General features: G+C 42.1%; 1 protein-coding gene across 4 annotated transcripts in view; it reads right to left on the minus strand.

Moving 5' to 3' along the window:
• Positions 1 to 500: 500 nt before the first annotated feature.
• The window catches only part of pop1 (POP1 homolog, ribonuclease P/MRP subunit), a 42,679-nt gene continuing 18,339 nt past the window's right edge, over positions 501 to 24,840 (minus strand). For 3 of the 4 annotated variants that reach the window (XM_033019464.1, XM_033019465.1, XM_033019466.1), the window contains exons 9-18: positions 23,091 to 23,278; positions 20,752 to 20,981; positions 17,397 to 17,490; positions 16,644 to 16,770; positions 15,178 to 15,309; positions 11,534 to 11,649; positions 10,071 to 10,262; positions 4,762 to 4,916; positions 4,040 to 4,387; positions 501 to 1,590 (exon numbers count right to left, since the gene is read on the minus strand). In XM_033019464.1, coding sequence (XP_032875355.1) covers positions 948 to 1,590; positions 4,040 to 4,387; positions 4,762 to 4,916; positions 10,071 to 10,262; positions 11,534 to 11,649; positions 15,178 to 15,309; positions 16,644 to 16,770; positions 17,397 to 17,490; positions 20,752 to 20,981; positions 23,091 to 23,278 — 2,225 coding nt within the window. In that variant the 3' untranslated portion in view covers positions 501 to 947. The remainder of the gene's footprint in view (positions 1,591 to 4,039; positions 4,388 to 4,761; positions 4,917 to 10,070; positions 10,263 to 11,533; positions 11,650 to 15,177; positions 15,310 to 16,643; positions 16,771 to 17,396; positions 17,491 to 20,751; positions 20,982 to 23,090; positions 23,279 to 24,840) is intronic. The other variant, XM_033019467.1, reaches the window with a different exon arrangement.

Here is a 24,840-nt window from a genome sequence, read left to right on the forward strand (position 1 = left end):
ATGTAGTGCCTGGTCTGGATCTGGGTGAAGCAGCCGATCTTGACATCGGGACGTCTGCCCTGATCAGCTGCTCGAATTTGTCCACTGTGGTTGAGGCTCTGGAACCGTTCCCAAAGCCAACTTCCAAGGCCGGTATCTCTTGCAACCGCTATCTCGGCTCAGCTGCCTTGGCGGACCCCTTGTGTAAAAACAAAATTTGCCCCACATATCTCCTTTAACCTTTGCCCCTGTCATCTATGCCCTCTCGGCTTTCACATTCCACCCTGAGAAGAAGATTCTGACTGTCTACTGTTGGTTCATGATGTGGTCTCAACACTGAGGAAACTAACTGGTGAATTCTCAAGTTCATAAATTCTAGACGCAGAATTAGATAACCTAAGTCTACTCCGCCAGAAATGCATAAACCAGCATTTTCTGTTTTATTTCAGATTTTGGGCACTCAGTTCTACTTTGCCTTAAAGTACATCTTCTAAATAAAGCAACACAGGCATAAAACAAACAACATTGCTCCCAGCGACTTTATTTTTCATGATGATGAAGTCTACTGAACCGATTTCCTGTTCAATTCATTTCATGTGGACATAATCTCCTATTAATCCTCCGGATTCAAACATGCTGATTACAATTAAACAAAGAAGGGTTCAATTTAATGTCAGTAGAATGTTATTGTAGAGACAATGAATTTGAACAATGTGCAGACCCATGCAAGGCAATCTCGCCGGCACTGCATGGTTGGAATCAGCAAATAAGAAACTAATTTGTCTATCAAGCCATCTTCTACCGATGTCTGTCACTTAGTCAGCATCAGATTTCAAACGTGGCATTAAGGGATGTACCATTTAATTAAAGGCAAGAGCTACGGGCTTTTGGAGAGATAAACGCAAACGTTGTTTCAGACATGCATGGAGATACGGCCTGAAATTTGCACGAAAATCTAGCATATTTTTTTAGACTTCAATATTCAGTTTGGCCAAGCGATACTGCAGCGAAGCTGGGTTCCTCACGAGTACAAAGCCGCGTTTTTCAGCTGGCTGACTGGACAACATGTGCAAAAGTCCCGATAAACTGACAAATCCCAAGCCTTCCCCGCAGCCTACGTTCAATGAAAAGTCCCCGTGGCTTACGTATCCGATTGTTAGTCTGGAACAGTGGGACATCACATCCTTTGGCTGATCAGGCCACAGGCCAAGAATTAAATCCTTTCGGCGATTGGAAACTAGTTTGGAATCCTGAACGCCGGAACCACTTTCCGACAAAGCCTTTTTCTTTTTATCCTTTAAGGTTTTAATCTGCCGCTTGAAGGGGTCTCTGTGCTTTGGTTCTTGTGGAGCACAATTCTTGGCATCTGAGGCTATAAGCTGGAGGTCTTCGTTGGAAGGGATACAAATCATTGCGTTAGCATCGGGACTGCCCTTTTTCAGTAGCGACACTCTAGCCCAGACAAGGAAGCGGGGAAGGGAGCAGACGATGGAGTTGACCACATCTGTGGTCATCTGTCCTGGCAGAGACCTGGCGAACGGCTTCACCCTCTGTCCACAGCTTGATGTAGGTTGGCACCATGCAGACAGCTGCCTCAACATCTTTCTAGACCTGGAACACCAAGGGAACAATGGTAGGCACAACATGCTGGAGTAACTCAGCGGGTCAGGCAGTGCTTCTGGGGAACATGGATAGGTGATGTTTCTGAACCGTCTTGAATGTTTGACTTCCACTTATGCGTGTCGGCATCACTGCTGGCCAGGAACGTCCCACATGCGCGGTAAATAGGGAACACCATCCGATCAGAGAACGGGGATGCGGGACTTGCGCGGGACTCGGTTTAAAAGACTGGATCCATTTTATGTAAATTAGGGAGATGTACCATGTTTGAAGATTTGTTACTAAATTACTGTTAAATTACTTACTCGGTGGTTGTTGTTGTTCCGGGAAATACTACATAATAGTTTTGGGTCAGGACCCTTCTTCAGACTGAAAGCAGGAGGGAGGGAACTGGAGCCCATATTGGCGCATTGTTGGCTTGGGAAGAGGTGATAACGGCCATTTTGGGCTCCACCTTTCCCTGGTCATTTGTTACCAGCTCTGCTTTGTTTTGGTCTTTTCTTACCTCCAGTTCTTTCATTCCCTACTTTCAGTCTGAGGGCAGCTATCATTCTTTCAAGCACACACAGGGCTCAGTATGTGGGAAGGATACCCAGAATAGAAGAAAAATTCCTTTAAAAATGTAATTTTAAAATTTAGATGCAGTCCAGCCCAAGGTTACAAACCCCCTCCAGTTATGGCCACCCCAACCCATGAGTGAGCTCCACATGTTATTAAATTCTGATGCTGGTACACATGTTCATTTGTATGAATGGCAGAATTAGCGTTCCCTGTCTCTCCACTTTTATTAATTGTCCTTTCTTACCACTCGTAGGGATTTGATGCCATTCATTGCAATACTGTCGAGGTATGGTTACAACAGAGTGATGTAGAGTTTTGGGACACAGCGTGGAAACAGGCATTTCAGTCAGCGCACTGAGTGCACGCCGTTCATCGATCACCCCTTCACATTAGTTCTACGTTATCCCACTTTCTCATTCACTCCCCACACACTGAGGGCAATTTGCAGAGGGCCAATTAACCTACAAACCTTGAACATCTTTGGAATGTGGGAGGAAACCGGAGCACCCGTAGGAAACCCACACGGTCACAGGGAGAACGTAAACTCCGCACAGACATCACCCAAGGTCAGGATTGAACCTGCGTCTCTGGCGCTGTGAGGCAGCAGCCTTACCGCTGCGCCACTGTGCCACCTTAGTAATTCTCCTTTCTCACAACTCTCATAGGCTTTTGATGTCATTCATTAGTCCCTGGAGGTATGGTTATGAGTGAATTGTATGTATTTTCTGACATGGACATCTGTAAAAATAGGGCCCGCTTGTTACCCAGGGCTGGTCTGGACCTGCAAAAATATTGTATGTCTTTCAGGATGGCTGAGTTTAGGTAGAATGTCACTCCTGGCCATCATTATCTTACCTGCTTATTCTGTCCTCTTTCCTCATTGAGAGGAATAGATCAGGAAGACACACAGTCTTTTGCCCAGAATAGGGGAATCGAGAACCAGAGAACATAGGTTTAGTGTGAGGGGGGAAAGATTTAATAGGACCCTGAGGGGTAACTATTTTTACACAAAGGGTGTTGGGTGTATGGAACAAGCTGCCAGAGGAGGTAGTTGAGGCAGGCGCCATGTCAAGAAACATTTAGACTGGTACATAGATAGGATAGGTTTAGAGGGATATGGGCCAAACGCAGGCAGGTGGGAGTAGTGTAGAAGGGGCATGTTGGTCAGTGTGGGCAAGTTGGGCCAAAGGACTTATTTCCACGCTGTATGATTCTATGACGACCTTGCATGTAAAAGGCTTAAACTATTCTAGCCACAATTAAAATTGTGTTACTTGATCACAGGATCAAGCTAATCTACTCTACTGCTTAAAACAGTGCAGCACAGACCAGGCCCTTCGGCCCACAATGCCTGTGCCAAACATTAATCTCCTCTAACTGCACATGATCCATAACCATATTATCCCTGCATATCCATGGCTGGAGCTACTCAACGGGTCAGGCAGCATCCCTGGAGAAAATGGGCGTGACTTTTGGGTTGGAATCCTTCTTCAGACATATTGTAAGGGAGGGTGCGAGCAAAAAAGAAAGCTGGGAGAGAGAAGGAGCAGAGCAGAGTACAGCCGATAATAGGTGAACGCAGCGAGGGGGTTAACTGATAGGCAGATTGTTGGACAAACACCAGATATAAAGGTGTAAGTCCGAGAGGATAAAGAGTTGCGAATTGTTACGGTCAGAGATAGAAAAGCTGCAAACTTGCATCTATTGCAAACGGCACATGGAAGGGGTGGGGGTGGGTCTACTACGAGGTCGGCCATGCTCCAAGGATGGGGGGGAAAGAGAAGGACAGGGGGGGTGAAGGCGGTTATGGATTAATTATTTAAAATGGGAAAATTTAATGTTCATACCCTAAGTCATACACAGACCCGAGTATACAAACCTTAGTATGGAAGCATGGCAGCTTTCTGCTGAAATGTCTTCAATACTCAAGGTCTTTGGTTCCAGAACAGTGACGTTTCCAGAACCCTGCTCCATTTCCTCCTTGGGTTCAAGGGTTTTCTCTTCATCTGACGATTGCTTGCACACTACTGCTTCATTTACACCGATTGGCTTCATGCTGGAGTTTAGCCCTTCCGACTTTGCCTCCGGGTCTTTGCCACTGGCTGTAGGTGTGACGTCATTTGCATTGGTCTTCACTTCCCACTCTTCAACCAGCCGTTGCCACGGGCAATGAAATGGGGTCATTGTGCCGTAATGGACATAGTTCGGCCTCTTAGCCGGTGGATATCTAGAAAGAAACTAGATTACTTAGTCAACAGAACAAAAAGGTAAAACTACAATTTAACAATAAAGGCACTGTGGCAGATTTGCTGCCTTACAGCACCAGAGACCCGGGTTTGATCCTGACCACAGGGCCTGTCTACGTGGAGTTTGCACGTTCTACCTTTGACCGCGTGGGTTTTCTCCGGGTGCTCAGGTTTCCTCCCACATCCCAAAGACATGCACGTTTGTAAGTTAACTGGCTTTTGTAAATTGTCCCTCGTGGGTAGGATAACAAAACTAGTGTACGGGTGAATGCTGGTTGGTGCAGACTCGGTGGGCCGAAGGGCCTGTTTTGTTAAATTTGCATTATTAAATTCTTGAATTAGGACTGCTGCTTACCTCTTGTATTTCTCAACTAGCTCCTTCTCGGTCTCCTCACAGTGCCGAATACCAGCGGGACAGTCTGGAAAATCATCTGGGAAAGAGGGAATTCCCTGGTACTGGGAATGCTTGGCTCCTTCTTGCAAACCTCCTACGCGTATACCCCTGTAGATCTGACATAATAATCAGGAAAAAAAAATAATGTATGATTGATCAAAACCTTAAAAGAACATCATGGCGAATGTTCTATTTGCTGGAGTGAAATGAGGAACACACTGAAATAGAACAGGCAGCATCTTTATCTATTGAGTCAACTGGGCAGCACGGTGCAACAGCAATAGAGTTGCTGCCTTACAGCACCAGAGACCCAGGATTGATCCCGACTACCGGGATGTCTGTACGGAGTTTGTACATTCTCCCCGTGACCGCGTGGGTTTTCTCTGAGATCTTCAGTTTGCACCCACTCCAAAAACACATATGCTTGTAGGTTAATTGTCTTGGTATAAGTAAGATTGTCCCTAGTGTGTGTAGGATTGTGTTAATGTGCAGAGATCGCTGTTCGGCATGGACTCAGAGGGCCAAAGGGCCTGTTTCCATGCTGTATCGCTGAACTAAATACTAAATTGAGGGGGGAGGTAAGAATGGCTCTGATCAAACAACTCTGGATAATTAGCTTGACGGTGCCAATGGAACAGAAAGTAAATTGGATAAGGTCAGCATCGCATTAGAAGAGTGTAAGAAGGAACTGCAGATTTGCATTAGAAGATGAAAGTTAATAGTCTCTCAAAAATATAATTAATGGCAGCCAGCACAAATATGTGTAAGTAACATTATGTCTCATAGGTAAATGTTCTTTGAGAAAGTATTTAAGTACATTGAAAAAAGAAGAGCAGTAGATGAGCGTTTCACGGCACTGGGCCTGTACTCGATGGAGTTTAGAAGGATGAGGGGCAAAATCATTGAAACTTACCGAATACTGAAAGGCCTGGATAGTGGATGTGGAGTGAATGTTTCCACTATTGGGAGAGTCTGGGATCAGAGGCCATAGCCTTAGAATAGAAGGACGTTCCTTTAGAAAGAAGATGGAGGAATTTCTGTAGTCAGCGTGTGGTGAATTTGTGGAATTCATTGCCACAGACAGCTGTGGAGGCCGTTAATGGATATTTTTAAGGTGGAGATTGATAGATTCTTGATTTGCACAGGTGTCAGGGTTATGGGGAGAAGGCAGGAGAATGGGGTTGAGAGGGAAAGATAGAACAGCTTGGCGGAGTAGACTTGATTGGCCAAATGGCCTAATTCTGCTCCTATAACACGAATATTCAAAAGACTATTGATAAGATGTTGAATGATAAATGTATTATGTGCCGTATTAGAAGTATCAGTACTATAACAGGCTGGTTGGATGACCAAAACCAGTCTAATTGACATTCAAGAACTTGAACAAAATAAAGAGTCACTTGTCATATTGTTAAACAGTATCGTTGATTTCAAAATACAACTGAATATTCTGGTTTGGTTGTTTAGTTTAGAGATTTTTCACATAACCAGGCCCATCGAGTTCACACTGACCATTGATCACCCATGCACACTAATTCTATGTTATCCCACTTTTGCACGCATTCCTTACACTCTCAATTTACAGAGGGCCAATTAACCTACAAATTGGCTCCTCTTTGCAATGTGGGAGGAATTTTGAGGAAATCCTCACGATAACAGGGAGAACGCGCAAACTCCACACGCAGATAGCACCCGTGGTCAGGATCGAACCCGGATTACTGGAGCTGTGAGGCAGCAGATCTATCAGCAGCCCCACTGGTCTTGGTTATAAAGACACAATAGCAATATTGACAGACAAAACAAAAACAGAGGCACAATTAACTGTGAGAAGAACTTCAAGTGGGTTAATAAATTACAAAGAATCTACATAGAACGAGGCCACTTAGCCCCTCTAGTCCAGGCCAGTGTTTATGTTCTTATGCGTCTCCCTCATCTCCACAGCGTCAGTCATACAGCACAGAAACAGACCCTTCAGTTGAACTCATCCATGCTTGCCCCATCCAAGCTAGTCCCATTTGCCCGTGCTTGGCCCATACCCCTCGAAATCGTTCCTTTCCGTTCTTTTAAATGTTGCTACTGCACCCGCTTCAACTACTTCCTCTGGCAGCTCATTCCATGTACCCACCAGATGTGAAAAGAGGTTGCCCCCCGGTTTCTTACTAAATGTTTCCCCTCTCGCCTTAAACCTGTGCCCTCTAGTTCTTGATTTCCCAATCCTAGGAAAAAGACTATGTGCATACACCCTATATATTCCCACATGATTTTATGTACCTCTGGAAGATCAGCCCTTAGCCCCCTTCACTCCAAAGAATAAAGTCCTACCCGATCAACCTTTCCCGATAGCTCGGGTCTTTGAGTCCTGGCAACATCCTCGTAAATCTTCTCTGCACATTCTCCAGCCTAATGGCATCTTTCTTGTAGCAGGCAGACCAAAACCAAACACAATACTCCAAGTGCAGCCTCACCAACGTCTTGTACAACTGTAACATAACGTCCCAACTTTCTATACTCCCAGACTGATAAAAGGCCGGTGTGCCAAAACCCTTCTTCACCACCCTGTCCCCCTGCGACACCACTTTCAGGGAACTATATCTTTTCACCACTTCCCTTTAAATACTTTGAAATAGTCATCTCAACTTCTTCCTTTGATAATTAATTTTATATTCTGATATTCTATACTCTGCAAAAGGGCCTAGACTCTGGGGAAATGGGCTTAATCTGAATCCACCTTTGATTTTTTTTGTAACTATCTCATATTGAAAGCATATTTCCCATTTGACAAAACACTTTCTCTATGTCTACTCTATAAAAGGCTCCATAATTTTAAAGATAATCCTGAGGACTTTGAAGACTTTGGGTAAATGAAATTTAATGCAGGGAAATGTGAGAGTTTGGAACAAGGAACAAGAACATAAATTCAGTAAATTAAAAATCTTTAAAAGCAAGTGGGCAGAAGGAGTCCGGCTAAACAAGTCTTTATAAGTGACAAGTTGACGAGGCTGTTCGATTAAAGTAAATAGAATCAAGTTTTTTTTTTAAAGATAGGCTTCCAAATAAGGATGGTGCCGGAGTTGGTTATCAGATTGTTAGGAACTCATTAAAATATGACTCCAAAAAAGATGGACCACAAATTTCATGAGAGAATGCAGAGGAAATTTATTCTGACACAATATAGACTACGAAATAAACACTATAACGACAGTAAAATTGGTGATATAGTAGAGAGTGAAGGAGGTTATCGTATGTTCATACGTGATAGGAGGTGAATTATGCCATTCGGCCCATCAAGTCTACTACGCCATTCAATCATGGCTGATCTATCTTTCCCTCTTAACCCCATTCTCCTGCCTTCTTCCCATAACCCTGACACTCGTACTAATCAAGAATTTATCCATCTCTGCTTTAAAAATATCCATTGACAACAGGATCTTGATCAACTGGACCCCAATGAATGGCAGCTGGAGGTGTTGCAGGTTGGTAAGACAAACCAGGGCAGGACTTACACATGGTAGGGGCTTGGAAAGCGTTGATGAACAGAGAGACCTAGGGGTTCGGGGACATTGTTCTATGAAAGTGGCAACACAGGTAAGAAAGAATGGTGAAGAAAACATTTGATACAACTGCCTTCAATAGTTGGTGTGTTGAGTACTGGAGCTGAGACAGCATTTTACAATACAATGGTGAGGTCACATTTGAAGTACTGTGTACAGTTCTGGTCACTCCACTATAAGAAGAATGTCATTAAACTGGAAAAGGTGCAGAGGAGATGTATGAGAATGTTGCTGGGTCTGGAAGGGTTGAGTAAAAAGGAGGGCTGGATGGGCTGTCTTTTTTCCTTGGAGTGTAGGAGGCCAAGGGGTGACCTTATGGAGGTTTATAAAATCATGAGCAGCATATAAAAGGTGATAGCCGCACTCTTTTCCCCAGGGTAGGGGAGTCTAAAACTAGAGGGCATTTGTCGAAGGTGAAATAGTTAAAAGGAACTTGAAGAATATAGTGCTTATTTGGAACAAACTGACAAAGGAAGTGGTTGAGGTAGGTATAATGACAACATTTAAAAGACACTGACAAGTATATGGATTAGAAAGGTTTGGAGGGCTTTGGGCCAGGTACAGACAAGTAGGACTAGCTTGGTTCAGCAAATTAGTCAGCATGGATGAGATCGGCAAAAGGGCCAACTCTATGTTATATGGCTATATGACTAATTCCCTTAATATATCCAGAAACTTATAATTTTGTTTTGATGAACTCAATCGCCACGGTGCCACAGCGGTAGTTGCTGCCTTACAGCTCCAGAGACCCAGGTTCGATCCTGACTATGGTTTGTCTGTACGGAGTTTGTACGCTCTCCCCGTGGGGTTTCTCCGTGATCTCTGGTTTCCTCCCACAATCCAAAGACGTACAGGTTTATAGGTTAATTGGCTTGGTATAATTGTAAATTGTTCCTAGTGTGCGTAGGATAGTGTTGATGTGCGGGAATCGCTGGTCAGGGTGGACATGGTTGGCCAACGGGCCTGTTTCCGCACAGTATCTCTAAATTAAACTAAACTAAAAATAAAATAACTGCATCTACATAGCTGTCTGGGTAGAGAATTCTCAAGATTCACCTCCCTGCAAGTGAAGAAATTTCTGCTCCTCTCAGTGGTATGTAGCCTATCCCTTACCCCTACATCCACCCCCTCCCTGGGAGCAGTTTAGTAAATCTTCACAGTACTCCCACCACGGAAATGCATCCTCTACAAATCAAAAGACAAATCATAACTTTGCAAAACTCCACGTTTGATTTCATAGTTGCAGGAACTTATCTTTAACACCTGCACTCAAACCCTCTTATAATGAAGGCCAACATTGAACATAGAACAGTCTAGCACTGAAACAGGCCTCAAAGCCACACTATCTGTGCCCAACATGATGCCAAGTTAAACTAATCTTCTCAGTTGGTACATAATCCATATCCCTCCATTCCCCGCATATCTATGTATCTATCCAAGGTCTCTTAAAACCTATTGTATCTGCCTCCACCATCATCCCTGGCAGCGTGCTCCAGGTACCCATGTGTAAAAAAAACCTTGCCTTTGTGCATCTCCTTTCATTTTAGACCCTCACAGCTTTAAGCTACTCCCTCTAGCATTTGACATTTCTAAAGCCTAGAGACAAAGACATATAATTTGCCTTATATTATCATAACACACACATACAAAACACACACACACACACACACCCCCACCCCCCCCCCCCCTCCGATGGAATATTACTGCGCATAACAATACCAAAGGAATCCAGAACGCCATTCCCCATCCTTTCGGGATTAGGATATCCCAGCCGCTCCCCCATCCAATATGCTCCTTCCCAGCCCTCTTCCCGGGCTGCTGCACCAGCAGGATGGGAATCTTGGATTCCCGAGGCCCCAGGTTCAGCTGGGATCCAGGAACCAGGAGTTTGCTTTTCATCTGATTTAATTCCTGGAAAACATTTCAATCAGCAGCATCTTTAATTTGGCAGCAAGACACGAGATGAAAACCACTTTGGTTTTAAGGTTCTTTGAAAAATACAATACAAAAGTTTAGTTTAGGTTAGAGATACAACACAGTAACAGGCCCTTCGGCGCACCAAATCTGTGATGACCTGCGATCTCCCCGTACACTGGCACTATCCTTCACGCTAGCGACAATTTAAATTTACAATTTACAGAACTCAATTAACCTACAAACCTGTACGTCTTTGGAGTGTGGTAAGAAACCGGAGAACATGGGGTAAACCCACGCGGTCACAGGGAGAACGTATAAATCGCTACAGGCGGTGGCAGCTGTAGTCAAGATTGAACTCGTGTCTCTGGAGCTGTCAGGCAACAAATCTACCGCTGTGCTACCGTGCCACCCAAAATTCCAACTTTGTTTACTTCGGTGAGGTTAACCAATAAAACATTTAAAGCTTTGCCAGAAATTTGTTTTATTGAAACATTTGTACAACAAAGTTGGATCTCTTTTTCTATATAATTTCTTTATCCGTCCCCTGCTACAGCAATCCAAGACTACCACCATCCCACTTTGGCTGATGTCATTCCCTTACTGCTTTAATATTTACTCACAGAGAAACAGCAATCTCTGCTTCAGCTGCTCCATCCTGAACACTTCAAATAAGCGCACACATGTCCAGAACACATTAAGTATTATAAAAATTTCCATTTTCCATACAGCAGGGTTAAGAGTGTGTAATTGTCACATGTACCAAAACGGAACAATGAAATTCTGACGTAACAGCATTACTGGTCTGTATGGGCAGTATGTACAGGTCCCTATCCAAAAGCCTCTTCATCTGCTTTTACCATCACCCTGGCAGTGCGTTTCAAGCACCCAGCACACACTGTGTGTAAAAAAAAAACTTGCCCCATAAATCTACTTTAAACTTTGCCCCTCTCACCTGAAAACTATGCACTCTAACCTTTGACATTTTCACCCTAAGGGAAAGGTTCTGGTTGTCTACCTTATCATTTTATATACTTCCATCAGGAGTAATCTTCAAGTCAAGAGTGTTTAATTGACAAAACAGAATAAAACACTTACTTGTAGCAGAAAAACAGCCTGCAAAAAAACCTCAATATATAACATAGTTAGCAAATAAGTGCAATAAATAAAAATTCCCGATATTAATACAAACAAAAAGTCCAAAATTCATATTCCTGAAGAATATATTTTACAGCAATTATTCTTTTCATTCACTTCAGTCAAATTACCTGTTCCGAAATTTTATTTTCGGTGACAATATTGCGGATATTTCTGTCCCAGATTGGACTCTGAGCACATTCCGTCGGAACTCCTCTCAGGGACAATTCCTTTACTTTTTCCAGATCTACAATGCATGGGAAGATCGTTGCAGAGAACGTGTGTCAGTCGCGCGCATAGATTCAGAAAGCAAACAGTTTCCACTTATGCCGTAGGATCGTGCTGTTTTCTAGATTATCGTGGCAAAGCCATGGGGAAGTGAAACAAAGCCGGAATAGGGGAGAGCTGAAGCAAAAAAAAGTATTAAGCATGAACTGCATTCATAGTCGCACAGCGTCAAAACAGGCCCTTTCGGTTTTCCTCCAAAACAAAGGATAGAGAATGTTGTAAAATTACTATGAATATGTGATAGTTTCAAAGATAGAATTTGTGGATTTTAAGTTCTTCCCGGAAACAAAGAATATTTGTTAATTCCCAACAAATATCCACAGGTACACCACCAACTGCAGATTGAGGGAATTCCTGCAGCAGTTATAAAAGAGAACAAAAGCACAAATCAAAGTTATCAAACTATCAAGAAATCAAAGTTCACAAACCCACACAATGGAGCAGACAAACAGAAAGCAATCAATATTGATTATATATTAAATGGATGGCACGGTGGCGTAGCAGTAGAGCTATTGTCTTACAGTGCCAGAGATCCGGGTTCCATCCTGACTACGGGTGCTGTTTGTAGAGTTCGTACGTTCTCCCCATAACCAGCGTGGGTTTTCTCCAAGATCTTTGGTTTCCTCCCACACTCCAAAGACGTACAGGTTTGTAGGTTAATTGGCTTCGTCTAAATGTAAAGAAAACTGCCCCGCACATCTCCTTTAAACTTTGCCCCTCTCACCTTAAAGCTAGTCTTTGACTTTTTCACTTTGGCAAAGGGCTCTGGTTGTCTACATTATCTACTCCTCTCATAACTGTTTATACTCTCATTACTTTATATCAGCTCTCCCATCAACCTCCAGCACTCCTGAGACAACAATCCAAGTTTGTTCAATCTCTCCCATTAGCTCATCTTTCCTAATCTAGCATCATTCTGGTAAACCTGCACCCTCTCCAAAGCCTCCATATCCTTCCTGTAATCGGGGTGACCAGAACTGCATCCAACACTCCAAATGCAGCCGAACCAAAGTCGTATATAGCTGCATCATGAGTTCCTGACTCTCATATTCAATGAAGGTGAGCTTATCAAATGTGTAAAAGGGAACTGCAGATGCTGGTTTGCACTGAAGACAGACACTAAATGCTGGATTAACTAGTGGGTCAGGAAGCATCTCTGGAGAAAAGGAATAGGTGAAGTTTCAGGTTGAGATCATTAGTATGTTTCATACATGCTTCGATGTGCAAGGAAATGTAAAAGCTTTCGTGAATTGCTGATAAAAAAATCTTCAGGAACAGTTGGGGTTGTTAGGAAGGTTGTCTGTTTAAAAAAAAGCATGCTGCAAATATCAGCATTTTGCTAGGGGCAATTTTACAACTTACTGAAGCCAATTAACTTACAAACCTGTACGTCTTTGGAGTGTGGGAGGAAACCGGGGCACTCGGAGAAAACGCACGCAGCCACAGGGGAACGTACAAACTCCATACAGACAACACCCGTATTCAGGATCAAACCTGGGTCTCTAGCGCTGTAAGGCAGCAACTCTACTGCTGCGCCACTGGGGTATTTAAAATGTGCTTATACACGGCTTATTAATCATTAATTGGAGAATATTTGATCTATCTAAGATGCAAAAAAAAACAAAACAAGAAACAGGTGAGTAGCTGATATAAAGGAATATCTTGGCAATGAAAGCAAAATGTCAATGATTAAATTGCTCATTAAACAGCTCCTGCGGCAAAAATTAGTCAATTATATACATAAACCACAACAGCATGCCCTGTAAGCAGATGTGACACCCCATGTAATGTGGATATTCTTCTGTCTCTTTAGATCCTAAGCAACATGTCAATCTGCACAATTTTCTGTTGCAAATAGTGTTGAGCACTAAGATGGCCTTGCCAGGATTCAAACCTGGAACATCTGCATGAAGAACAGAGGCTCTCACCGAGCACAAGACCAGCAAAATGTGCCGAAATATTTGCTGTTATTGAGATCACATACTGCCACATTAACTTAAGACCAAAGAACATAGTGAAGGCACGACATTTACATTATACCTAGAGGGTTTTATCCAAGTTATAACTTTTTTTTGACCATGCTGACCAGCAATCACCCCATACATTAGCACTATCCTATACACTAGGGGCAATTTACAATTTTACTGAAGCCAATTGACCTACAAATCTGTACGTCTTTGGAGTGTTGAAGGAAACCGGAGCAGCCGGAGAAAACCTCACGTGGTCACATGGAGAACGTACAAACTCCGTACAGACAGCACCCCAGATCAAATAGCGGTGAAACTCTGCAAAACTCAATACCTACCTTCTGTACATTGTGTTTCACTGCAGCCACAAACATCTTGCTTTCCCTTGATGGAAAACTGCAAACCGACAGTTGGTTCCCGAGCCAGCAAGCTATACTACAGGTCGCTGTGGAAAGACTTGCTCGGCATCTAATCAAACCCTACATTGGCACAACTTCCAGGCTTGAATAAACTATTCACAATAAATAACTGATTAAATATAAATACAACCCATTGTTAGAAATCTTGAACATATTGTTTCATATCTAAGATATTCCAAATTCAAAAGAACCCTATGTAAATCTGATGTTTAAGAAGGAACTGCAGATGCTGGAAAATCAAAGGTAGACAAAAATGCTGGAGAAACTCAGCGGGTCCTGCAGCATCTATGGAGCGAAGGAAATAGGCAACCTTTCCCGAAACGTCGCCTATTTCCTTCGCTCCATGGATGCTATTTAAATCTGAGCTCACTTTAAGATTCTCTCAACAGTGAATTAATTGAATACACGTACTATTTCAATGTTTAATAAACATTTAGACAGGTACATGGATAGGATAGATTTAGAGGGATATGGGCCAAATGCGGGCAGGTGGGACTAGTGTAGATGGGACATGTTGGTCGGTGTGGGCAAGTTGAACCAAAGGGCCTGTTTCCATTCTATATGACTCAGCTATTAACAGAGTCAACAGGCCCAATTCTCCAAATGCGGCATGACCCAAGTCCTGCACAGTTACATCGTGACTTCCTGACTCCTATTCTCCATGCCCTATGAAAGCAAGCATACCATTTGTCTTCTTCACCACTATCTACTAGTGTTGCCACTTGCAGTGAATTATGGACTTGGACCCCAAGATCCTGTAATGATTGAGAAACATGCTGTATGCCTCCAGTTTATGGCGCCCAACTCAGGCGACTCTTTGTGTGCTAGTCACTGAAGTGGATCTGCAATCACGCATTGCAATCACTCCACTCTTTTAAATCACTTAAATCCCTCGGACTATCTTTGATCGATCTTTACTAGACTTTATCTTGCACTAAACTTTAATCCCTTTATCATGTATCTGTACACTGTGAATGGCTCGATTGTAATCATGTATTGTCTTTTCGCTGACTGGATAGCATGCAACAAAAGCTTTTCACTGTACCTCGGTAAACGTGACAATAAATTGAACTGAAATTGAGTTTTGTTCTGCAGTGTTACCATGGGTGCTACCTTTAAACTCTGATGGGTCAGGCAGCGCTGGGGTCCTGCTTTCAGGTATGTTTAGTCGAGGATCCCTCACAGTAAGTCCAAGTACAGACCCTGCTGAGATTTCTGCTGGTGAAGCAATACCTTAAAAACAAAAGAACACAAAATGGTGGAAGCACTAGTTACTGGCATGAAGTATCTTACAGGAGACAGTGGCAGGAAACCATCCCAAGGCAATAGTAGAAAAGCTAAAGTACAAGAAATCTGACAAATCAATAGAGGATCATGCTAAATGCTATAACAGAATAGTACTTGTTTCTTTACTTACAGCTGTTATCTGTATCCTCCTATAACAGAACATTCCAAGAATATATAAACAAGTGATTTTACACACCAACAAGAAAAAAGGCCCTTCGGCCTACCGAGTCCACACCGACCAGCGATCACCTCGTACACAAGCACTATCCTACACACTAGGAACAATTTACAATCTTTACCAAAGCCAATCACCCTACAAACGTGCGGGTCTTTGGAGTGTGGGAGGAAACTGGAACACACTGAGAAAATCCACGAGGTCCCATGGAGAACGTACAAACTCCGTACAGACAGCACCCGAGATCAGGATGGAACCCGGGTCTCTGGCGCTGTGAGGCAGCAGCTCTACTGGTGTGCCATTGTGCTGCCCCATTTTTGTTATTCCAGTACTTTGCTTTGTTATGCTGTTGGAGTGGGCTTAAACTAATCTGCCAGGATGGGGAAGGAAGAAAATAAAACTCGAATTGGAGGTTAAAAAGTTGCTCCAGCACTTCATGTCCTTTAGTAATCTTATAATGTTTCTTTTTGTTCTAAACTGAAACCTAACAACTTTTACGACTAGTCAAGAGCCAAGCGTGTTTAATTGGCATATGCACAGAACAATTAAAATCTTAAGAGAGAGGAAAAAAAACTGGAGGTGAGAAACGGCCAGAACAAATCAGGGCTGGCATCAGATGACCTCAGGACGGGTGGAGGCCATAATGGCCCCTTGTTGGCTGGGGAAGATGTGATAAGGACAGGGATACAAGGATGCGGACAGTGCAACTGGTAGGACATCTAGGATGGGGGAGGGGTAGGGGGGAGGGACTGCGGGGGTTACTTGAAATTACAGAAACAAACTTTCATACTGCTGCGCTGTAATCTGCCCAAGTGAAATATGCAGTGCTGTTCCTCCAATTTGCGTATGGCCTCACACGTGACTTCTTACAATTCTTAATTGTAGCAGCACATCAAATTTCTCGACATAATACTCAATAAACACTGCCAAGAATCAATTCTTGGCATAAGCCAATAGAAAAGTCAAGAATCAGATATTCTAGTTCTAATGTCAAATTAGCAAGAAGGGTGCTCACTAGACTCAAAGACAAATTCAGACCTAAATTTACCATGCCTGATTCGCACAACTGTTACAGGCTTGGAGCTCCATGCTCCAAGTAACCCACCAGAAAGTAACTGTGGGAAATCCCCCTGACGATGATGAAGGTCCACATCCTCGGATTTCCCGCAATACTGTGACCACCAGCAAGGCACATCTCTTGCTCCCGTCACTTCTCCCTTCGCTTCAGAATCCTACGGACAGATCCAAGACAGTTTCATGTTAGAAAGGGGAACAAATAAAAGTAACACAAGCACAGCAAGTTGCAGCAGAATAACAAGCCACTTCAGAAATACTCCCAAAATAATATCTCACCATGACTAGGTTGAATCACCTGGTTGGATCCTGACTACGGGTGCTGTCTGTACAGAGTTTGTACATTCTCTCTGTGACCTGCGTGGGATTTCTCCGGGATCTCCGCTCTCCTCCCACACTCCAAAGATGTACCGGTTTATAGATATGGCTATTTTTAAAGTGGGTTCTATATCAGTAAGGGCATCAAAGGTTACAGGGAGAAGGCAGAAGAATGGGATTGATAGGGAAAAATAGATCAGCCATGATCGAACGGCGGAGGAACTCAATGGGTCAAATGACCTTATTCTGCTCTTATGTCTTACATGATCTTATGATCTCAAAAACGGACACAGCTAACATAGGAATGCACAATATCTGTTCCACAAATGAATGACAGCATTTATTTGCATGTTTACCTGTGCGCAATCAATGAAATGCAGCTACACATTAAAAATGCAATTACAATTAATGCTCTATATCACCTCTGGAGATTCTGATATCATAACTCAATATCTCAAAGACTTACTTCCAAGACAACAGCAGGTTGCAAAACTTCAAATATCACAGAGTGAGAAAGGGGACCGACCAATCGATACCTCAGAATTTCCATCGTCAGATCTCTGGAGATAATCGCATACATGTAAACATTGATACTGTAAAGCACTCAGAAGCATCACTTATGAGAGAAAAGCAAATGATAAATTGCATTTATATTATTATTGAACACTATTATTGAACACTGAAACTAAAATTATTTGTAATTGAAAGTAAATTAACGTTTGCAGCATGGTGGCACAGTGGTAGAGTTGTTGCCTTACAGTGCCAGAGATCTGGGTTCGATCCTGACTACGGGTGCTGTCTGTATGAAGTTTGTACATTCTCCCCATGACCTCCGTCAGTTTTCTCCGGTTTCCTCACGCACTTCAAAGACGTACAGGTTTGGAGATTAATTGGCTAGATATAATTGTAAATTTTCCCTAGTGGTGCGTTGTTACAAAACCCTACAATCAGTGGCGCTCCTGATCTGCCCACTCCCTGTGCCTGCATTTCCGGAGGCTGTTGGGAGGGACGGGATTAAAATGCAGGTTTGTATTGGTTGTCGGAGAGGAATTTGCTTGGACTTCAAGCTGATGAAGAAAAATCGATCTGCGATCCCGCCCCCATTTTTTTTTAAGTTGCTGGCCGTTTGCATCCATGGATTGAAGTTAAACGCGACCTCTAACGCCTTCAACATCACGGATTGCAAGTGCAGGACAAAACAAAAGGTATGTCGTTTATTTAACATCTTTTCTTGCTATTGGTGTGGTTTCATTTTAATATGATGATATGAAAAATGTTATTTAGGCCCTGATATGATATCGGCCGTGTCTTGCCTGCCTATAGGGGCTTATATCATAAGTTTTGCGGCCACATTCCAATTGATCACAATCCAGAAACAGCCACTCTCAAGATAATCAAATTCATTATTTTTTTTGCACAATCAGGTCATAAGAACATCTAAATCAACTATATTTTGTGTTATTGTCTATCCATGATCAATATTTTCATACTAAATATCTGAAAACTTCCACAGTAAAGTTTTAGTGAGATGTTTAGTATGAGAATATTGATCGTGGATAGACAATAACACAAAATATAGATAATTTAGTTGCATGATTGTGCAAAAAATAATGATTTTGATTATCTTGAGAGTGGATGTTTCTGGATTTTGAACAAATGTCTGTGTAAAACGGCCCTGGCCTGCTGCATTGAGAAAGAGTAAAATTTATGGGAATTAAACAATCAATTCCTTCCATTTGGCTTAGAAATTCATGACAAAGTGAAATTTAAAAATCATGTTATATTGTGAATTCTTGTGTGAATAGGATCAGTTTGTTATTTGGATACTTTGGCTATTTAAACATTTATTTTTAACCTTTTCTTAAGAATGGAATAGATATTTAGAACTAGTCATTGAATTTAGATTAATGTAATTGATTTGATGACACTGATTAATATGATTTTTTGCTGGGTACTTACTATTTGTTTTAACATTACAATAATATTAAAGTTCTGATCTTGAGAATATCACATTTTTGAATTTAAGGCAGTCTGGGTGTTTATTACTATTTCCGTCACAACGGTTAATTTTGTATTTAGCTACCTAATTAGGTAATTAACTATTTATATACTTTAATTTCAGGCCATCCAAGTAAGATGTATCATATTTGTTTCAGAATGCTTCAATCTATAATAACTGAAAATTTCATTTAGTTCTCTTAATTTTTAAGAAAGTTATGGGCTTTTTTGTTAATTGACTGTCCTCGAATACAGCTTTTGTGTTAAGTTAATGGAAAAGCAATAGGGAACAAGATGCTAAGAGTATGAAAATGGCCATAACGTTTTTAATACTGAAGATATGAAAGTGAATTAGGTATCAAATTAAAGTTATTTTTATGCTTTATCTGATGGGATAAATTACAGACTTAATTTTTAAAACCTCAAAATTTTGTAACATTCCTATGTAGCAGCCTGGACGAGGTCAGGAAAAGGCCAGACGCCGCCACGCGGGTTCAAACAGTAGTCTTTTAATCCCTACAGCGAGAGCACACCACACACACACCTCGAGAGCACAAAACCCAGGGTGGTCTGGAAACCCCGTGGCAGATCAACGCTCCTGTCCCTCAATCGGCGAGGGGGGTGATCCAAGGAGTGACCTACCCCCAGGGACCGCCACACCTACCTATTATGTAAGGGACAGTGTAAGTGTGCGGAGATGGCTTGTTGGCACGGACTTGGTGGGCCAAAGAGCCTGGTTCCGCTTAACTAAAATAAAAATGCAAACTTTGATGAAATATTTATAGTGATGTATTAACCAGCAGAAACAAAGAACTGCAGATGTTGGTTAATACACAAAAAGTCACAAAGTCCTGGAGTAGGTCAAGACCCGAAACATCACCTATCCACGTTCTTCAGAGATGCTTCCTGACCAACTGAGTTACTCCAGCACTTTGCGTCATTTGAAGTCTTAACTTGTTATTGCTTGCAATTTTAGTTTTGTGGTTTATAGTCCAAGGGTTAATATATCTTGAATGACAGCTGAAAATCCCCGACCTTGAATACTAGTAATAATAAAAAAGAAAAAGAAAAAAAATCCGACATAAAAAAATTAAACTCAAACCCTAATTAGAAACATAGAAAGTAGGTGCAGTAGTAGGCCATTCGGCCCTTCGAGCCTGCACCGCCATTCAATATGATCATGGCTGATCATCCAACTCAGTATCCTGTACCTGCCTTCTCTCCATACCCCCTGATCCCTTTAGCCACAAGGGCCACATCTAACTTCCTCTTAAATATAGCCAATGAACTGGCCTCAACTACCTTCTGTGCCAGAGAGTTCCAGAAATTCACCACTCTCTGTGTGAAAAATGTTTTTCTCATCTCGGTCCTAAAGGATTTCCCCTTTATCCTTAAACTGTGACCCCTTGTCCTGGACTTCCCCAACATCGGGAACAATCTTCCTGCATCTAGCCTGTCCAACCCCTTAAGAATTTTGTAAGTTTCTATAAGATCCCCCCTCAATCTTCTAAATTCTAGCGAGTACAAGCCGTGTCTAACGAGCACAAGCCGAGTCTTGAATTAGAATAATCTTTCCTAAAGTAGATAACTAATCAAAATTACAACACATGTGGGAAATGCAAATGAAGAACACAGAAAAAATAGAAGTATGTAGAAGTAAAAATAAAATTGGAAGTATAAGATCTGTCAATTAGACATTTCACTGTACCTTGGTACATGTGATAATAATAAGAACCATTGAACCATAGCCAGCAGTGTTTCAGTTCAGGTAACATCAGTTATCCCATCCAGTCATTAACATACAGATTTCTGCACCTACTCACTCTATTACAATACCAGTTGTTAACGATGTCCAAGACACTGGTTTCAAAGGATCTCTGGTACTATTGCCTATGATTTTTTTCTTGGGTATGACTTCCTCTCCAACTTGATCCTGCAGTTTTCTTTTCGAGCCAGCTCTTCCCGGTGCTGAAGCACTGCATTCACTAGGCGCTGGTTCAGGTAAGGGAGCATCTGAACATTGACAGGCCAACTGGAGCTCGATTAATGCCTCCTAAAAAGAATACAAAATACATTAAGAAATGCAGATTGTATGGGTTGCCAACAAATTAAGTTCAGATCCACAAAGAAGTTACCAGTTCACAGTACAACTACATGCACAGAAAAATGTACCAGCCATATTTGAGATCCAGCAGAATCATTCTCGGTTACAATAAAAATTAGACAAATTTTTCACTAAAAGTAAAAAAAACCTGCAAATGCTTAAATCTTTTGAATCTGATCAAGGGTCTCTGACTTAAAACATTAACTGTTTCTCTACCTGCAGAGAGTTCGAGTTTGAATTTGAGCTTAATTTATTGTCACGTGTACCAAGGTATAGTGAAAAGCTTGTGTTGCATGCTAACTAGTCAGCGGAAAGGCAATACATGATTACAATCTAGCTATGCAGTGTACAAATACATGACAAAGGGAATAAAGTGAATAATGTTTAGTGCAAGATAAAGTCTAGTAAAGTTCAATCAAAAACAGTCCGAGGGTTTCCAATGAGGTAGATATAGAACAGGACTGCTCTCAAATTGTTGGTAGGGATGTTCAGTTGTCTGATAACAGCTGGGCAAAAAAACGGTCCCAGAATCTGGCGGTGTGCATTTTCACACTTCTATACCTTTCGAGTATTTCTTGATACTTGAGTATTTGACTTGAATATTTCCAGCATTTGTTTACATCTTCCACCAATGTTGTCAAATAATATAGCTGAACTATAATAATAATAACTTTATTTATAGAGCACTTTAAAAACAACCACTGTTGCAACAAAGTGCTGTACATGACTAATCATGGACAAAAAATTATTACACGATAATAAAAACATTAAAAGAGAGAGTAAAAACAATTTAAAAAAACATTAAAAACACTAAAACAGGAGCAAAGTCTCATGCAGGGTCAAAAGCCAAGGAATAGATATGGGTTTTAAGATTGGTTTTGAAGATGGACAGTGAGGGGGCCTGTCTGATGTGCAACGGCAGAGTGTTCCATAACGCCGGAGCAGCAACAGAGAAGGCTCTATCCCCTCTGAGCTTCCGCTTAGACCTCGGTACCTCCAGGAGCAGCTGATCAGCTGACCTGAGGCACCGGGCAGGAGCGTAGGGATGAAGCAGCTCAGAGAGGTAAGGCGGGGCGAGGCCATTTAAAGATTTAAAAACAAATAAAAGAGTCTTAAAATGAACTCGAAAGTACACCGGGAGCCAGTGGAGGGAGGCCAGAATTGGCGTTACGTGCTCCCTCTTTCGAGTTCCAGTTAAAAGGCGAGCAGCAGCATTTTGAACCAACTGGAGACGAGCCAGGGAAGATCGAGCAACTCCAAAATAGAGTGCGTTACAGTAATCCAGCCTAGACGTGATAAAGGCATGGATTACTGTTTCAAAATGCTGCCGCTCAAGAATGGGCTTCACCTTTGCCAGCTGCCTTAAATGAAAGAAGCTGGACTTTACTACCGCGCCTATTTGATGATCTAATTTAAAATCACTGTCCATCTTAAAACACAGGTTCAAAACTGTTGGCTTCACATACCGTGCCAGGGGACCCAAGTCAACAGGGGGAGGTTCATGGTAGCCATTGGGACCAAACAATATCGCCTCTATGTTCTTAGTTCTTTATAACCTTCCACCTGGTGCAAATCCTGCTCTTCTCTTTTGTCTGACCTGTATCCACCTATCACTTGACAGGCTTTGTCCTGCCCCTACCTCGCTTCCAGCTTTCTCCCCACCCCACCATAATTAGTCGGAGGAAGAGTACCAATCCGAAACATCACCTATTCATGTTCTCTAGAGATGCTGCCTGACCTGCTGAGTTAGTACAGCACGTTATGTCTTTTATTTGTAAACCAACATCTGCAGGTTTTTGTGTCTTCAATGTATGACCTGCTCCTGCTGCTGTTTCCTTTATTCGTACATACAATAGTTTCTAGTATATGATATTCTTCAACATTCCAGCAATCAATTAAAGTCAAATTGACTGGTTACTAATTTAATTTTGTCAAAGACACCTGTTAACATGTTATAAATATAAAACACCAAGTATTTCACGGTATCTCAGTACATGTGACAATAATAAACCAATACCAATCTCTACCTGATAAAATATCCAAATGGAAATTAGTTACCGTTTTAAGTGCTGGATGTGCCCAAATCCAAAGCTGCCTGTTTTCAGACTGGTTTTCCGGCTCTGCTTTGGGTCGCCACAAGAACACAATAGGACCCAGTGGCTTTGCGGGATATTGCTCGGCCTTGTAAAGCACCAATGATCCTTGACGCTTCCCAGAAAGGCAATCCACAGAGGCAAACGTTGTACCTGCAGCACCACAAGGATCAGCGGGATGGATATTCATGACACCGTTTAAGGCAAGCACAAGTTGTATGTACAATGGAGAAACATGCCAGAAAATAAAATCACAAGCGTATTTCTTTTTTATAAACAATTATTAAATGATCTTGATGCTGTGATGTGTAGCTTACAACCCAGCAGTGTGATTATTGATTTCTCTATCTTCATGTAGCCCTTGCATTTCTTCTCTCACCGTCGCTCCCCATCCTAGTCTTCCTGCTTAGTCCTCATTCATCACCTTCTCCACAGCCACCAATGGACCATTGTGGGCTCTACCTTTCCTTGATCATTGTTGCTGGTTTTGATTTGTCCTTTTGTATGCCTTTTATTCTTTGTACCTCTTCATACCTCTAGTTTCCCGCTCCCCTGACTTTCAGTCTGAAGAAGGATCTCGACTCAAAACGTCACCTAATCCTTTTCTCCAGAGATACTGCCTACTCCACTGAATTACTCTTACCATTTTGTGTCTATCTTTGATGTTGCGATATTCCATACAAGGAGTTAAAACACATGACAGTTTAGATAAAATGGGGTGCACAGTGACGCAGCGGTAGAGTTGCAGCATTACAGCACCAGAGACATGGGTTCGATCCTGACTATGGGTACTGCCTGTATGGAGTTTGTACGTACTCCGTGTGAGCACGTGGGTTTTCTCCGGGTGCTTCGGTTTCCTCCCACATTCCAAAGATGTACAGGTTTGTAGGTTAATTAGCTTCTGTAGATTGTCCTTCGTGTGTAGGATAGAACTAATCTTACAGGTGGCATTGTTGACATTGGTGGGCCGAAGGGCCTATTTCCATGCTGTATCTCTAAATTAAATTTAAACTAAAATGGGAATAGGGGCAGGAGGTAACAGGAGGTGCATTACTGGAGAGGAATGGAGTGGAAGTACACAGTTGCTAGTAGTTAAATGGCCACCAAGTTCTCAATGGTAGATGTGGTGAAAAAGGAAGTCAATGGAAGTAGATCCGTCAGCCTTGGGGACCACACTTCTTAGTTTAAGGTTCATGCTTCTGAGCAGGGAGGGCAAGGTGCGATAAGGTTGCTCCACCATTGAGTCTATCCACACTTCACACTGCCTCAGAAAACAGCCAACACGATCAAAGATTTGTCTCACCCTGGTCGTTCCTTCTTCTCGCTACTCCCAGTAGAAGGTACAGAACCTTAAAACGTACACCACTAGACTTAGGAACAGCTTCTTGATCTCTGTTATCAGGCTTTTAAAGGGACCTTCCATAAGCTAGGGTACTATTTGATTCACCTCTACCCCATTGGACCTTGTCTATGGAACTGATGCGCTACAATGCTGAGAACTATATTCTGCACTCTGTATCTTCCCCTTTGCTCCACTTATTGTATCTATTGAGGATGATTGTTGTATTTACTTATGATATATCTAATTTGATTGGATAGCATACAAAATAAAGTTTTTGGTACAGGTGATAATAAACCTAAATCTCAATTCATTTGTGGCAAACAAAAGAGCAATAAACAAGTACAAAAAAAAAAACTATATCCTTATTACCAGG

This window comes from Amblyraja radiata, chromosome 4, assembly GCF_010909765.2.
Source record: "Amblyraja radiata isolate CabotCenter1 chromosome 4, sAmbRad1.1.pri, whole genome shotgun sequence".
In the NCBI taxonomy this organism is placed as follows: Eukaryota; Metazoa; Chordata; class Chondrichthyes; order Rajiformes; family Rajidae; genus Amblyraja; species Amblyraja radiata.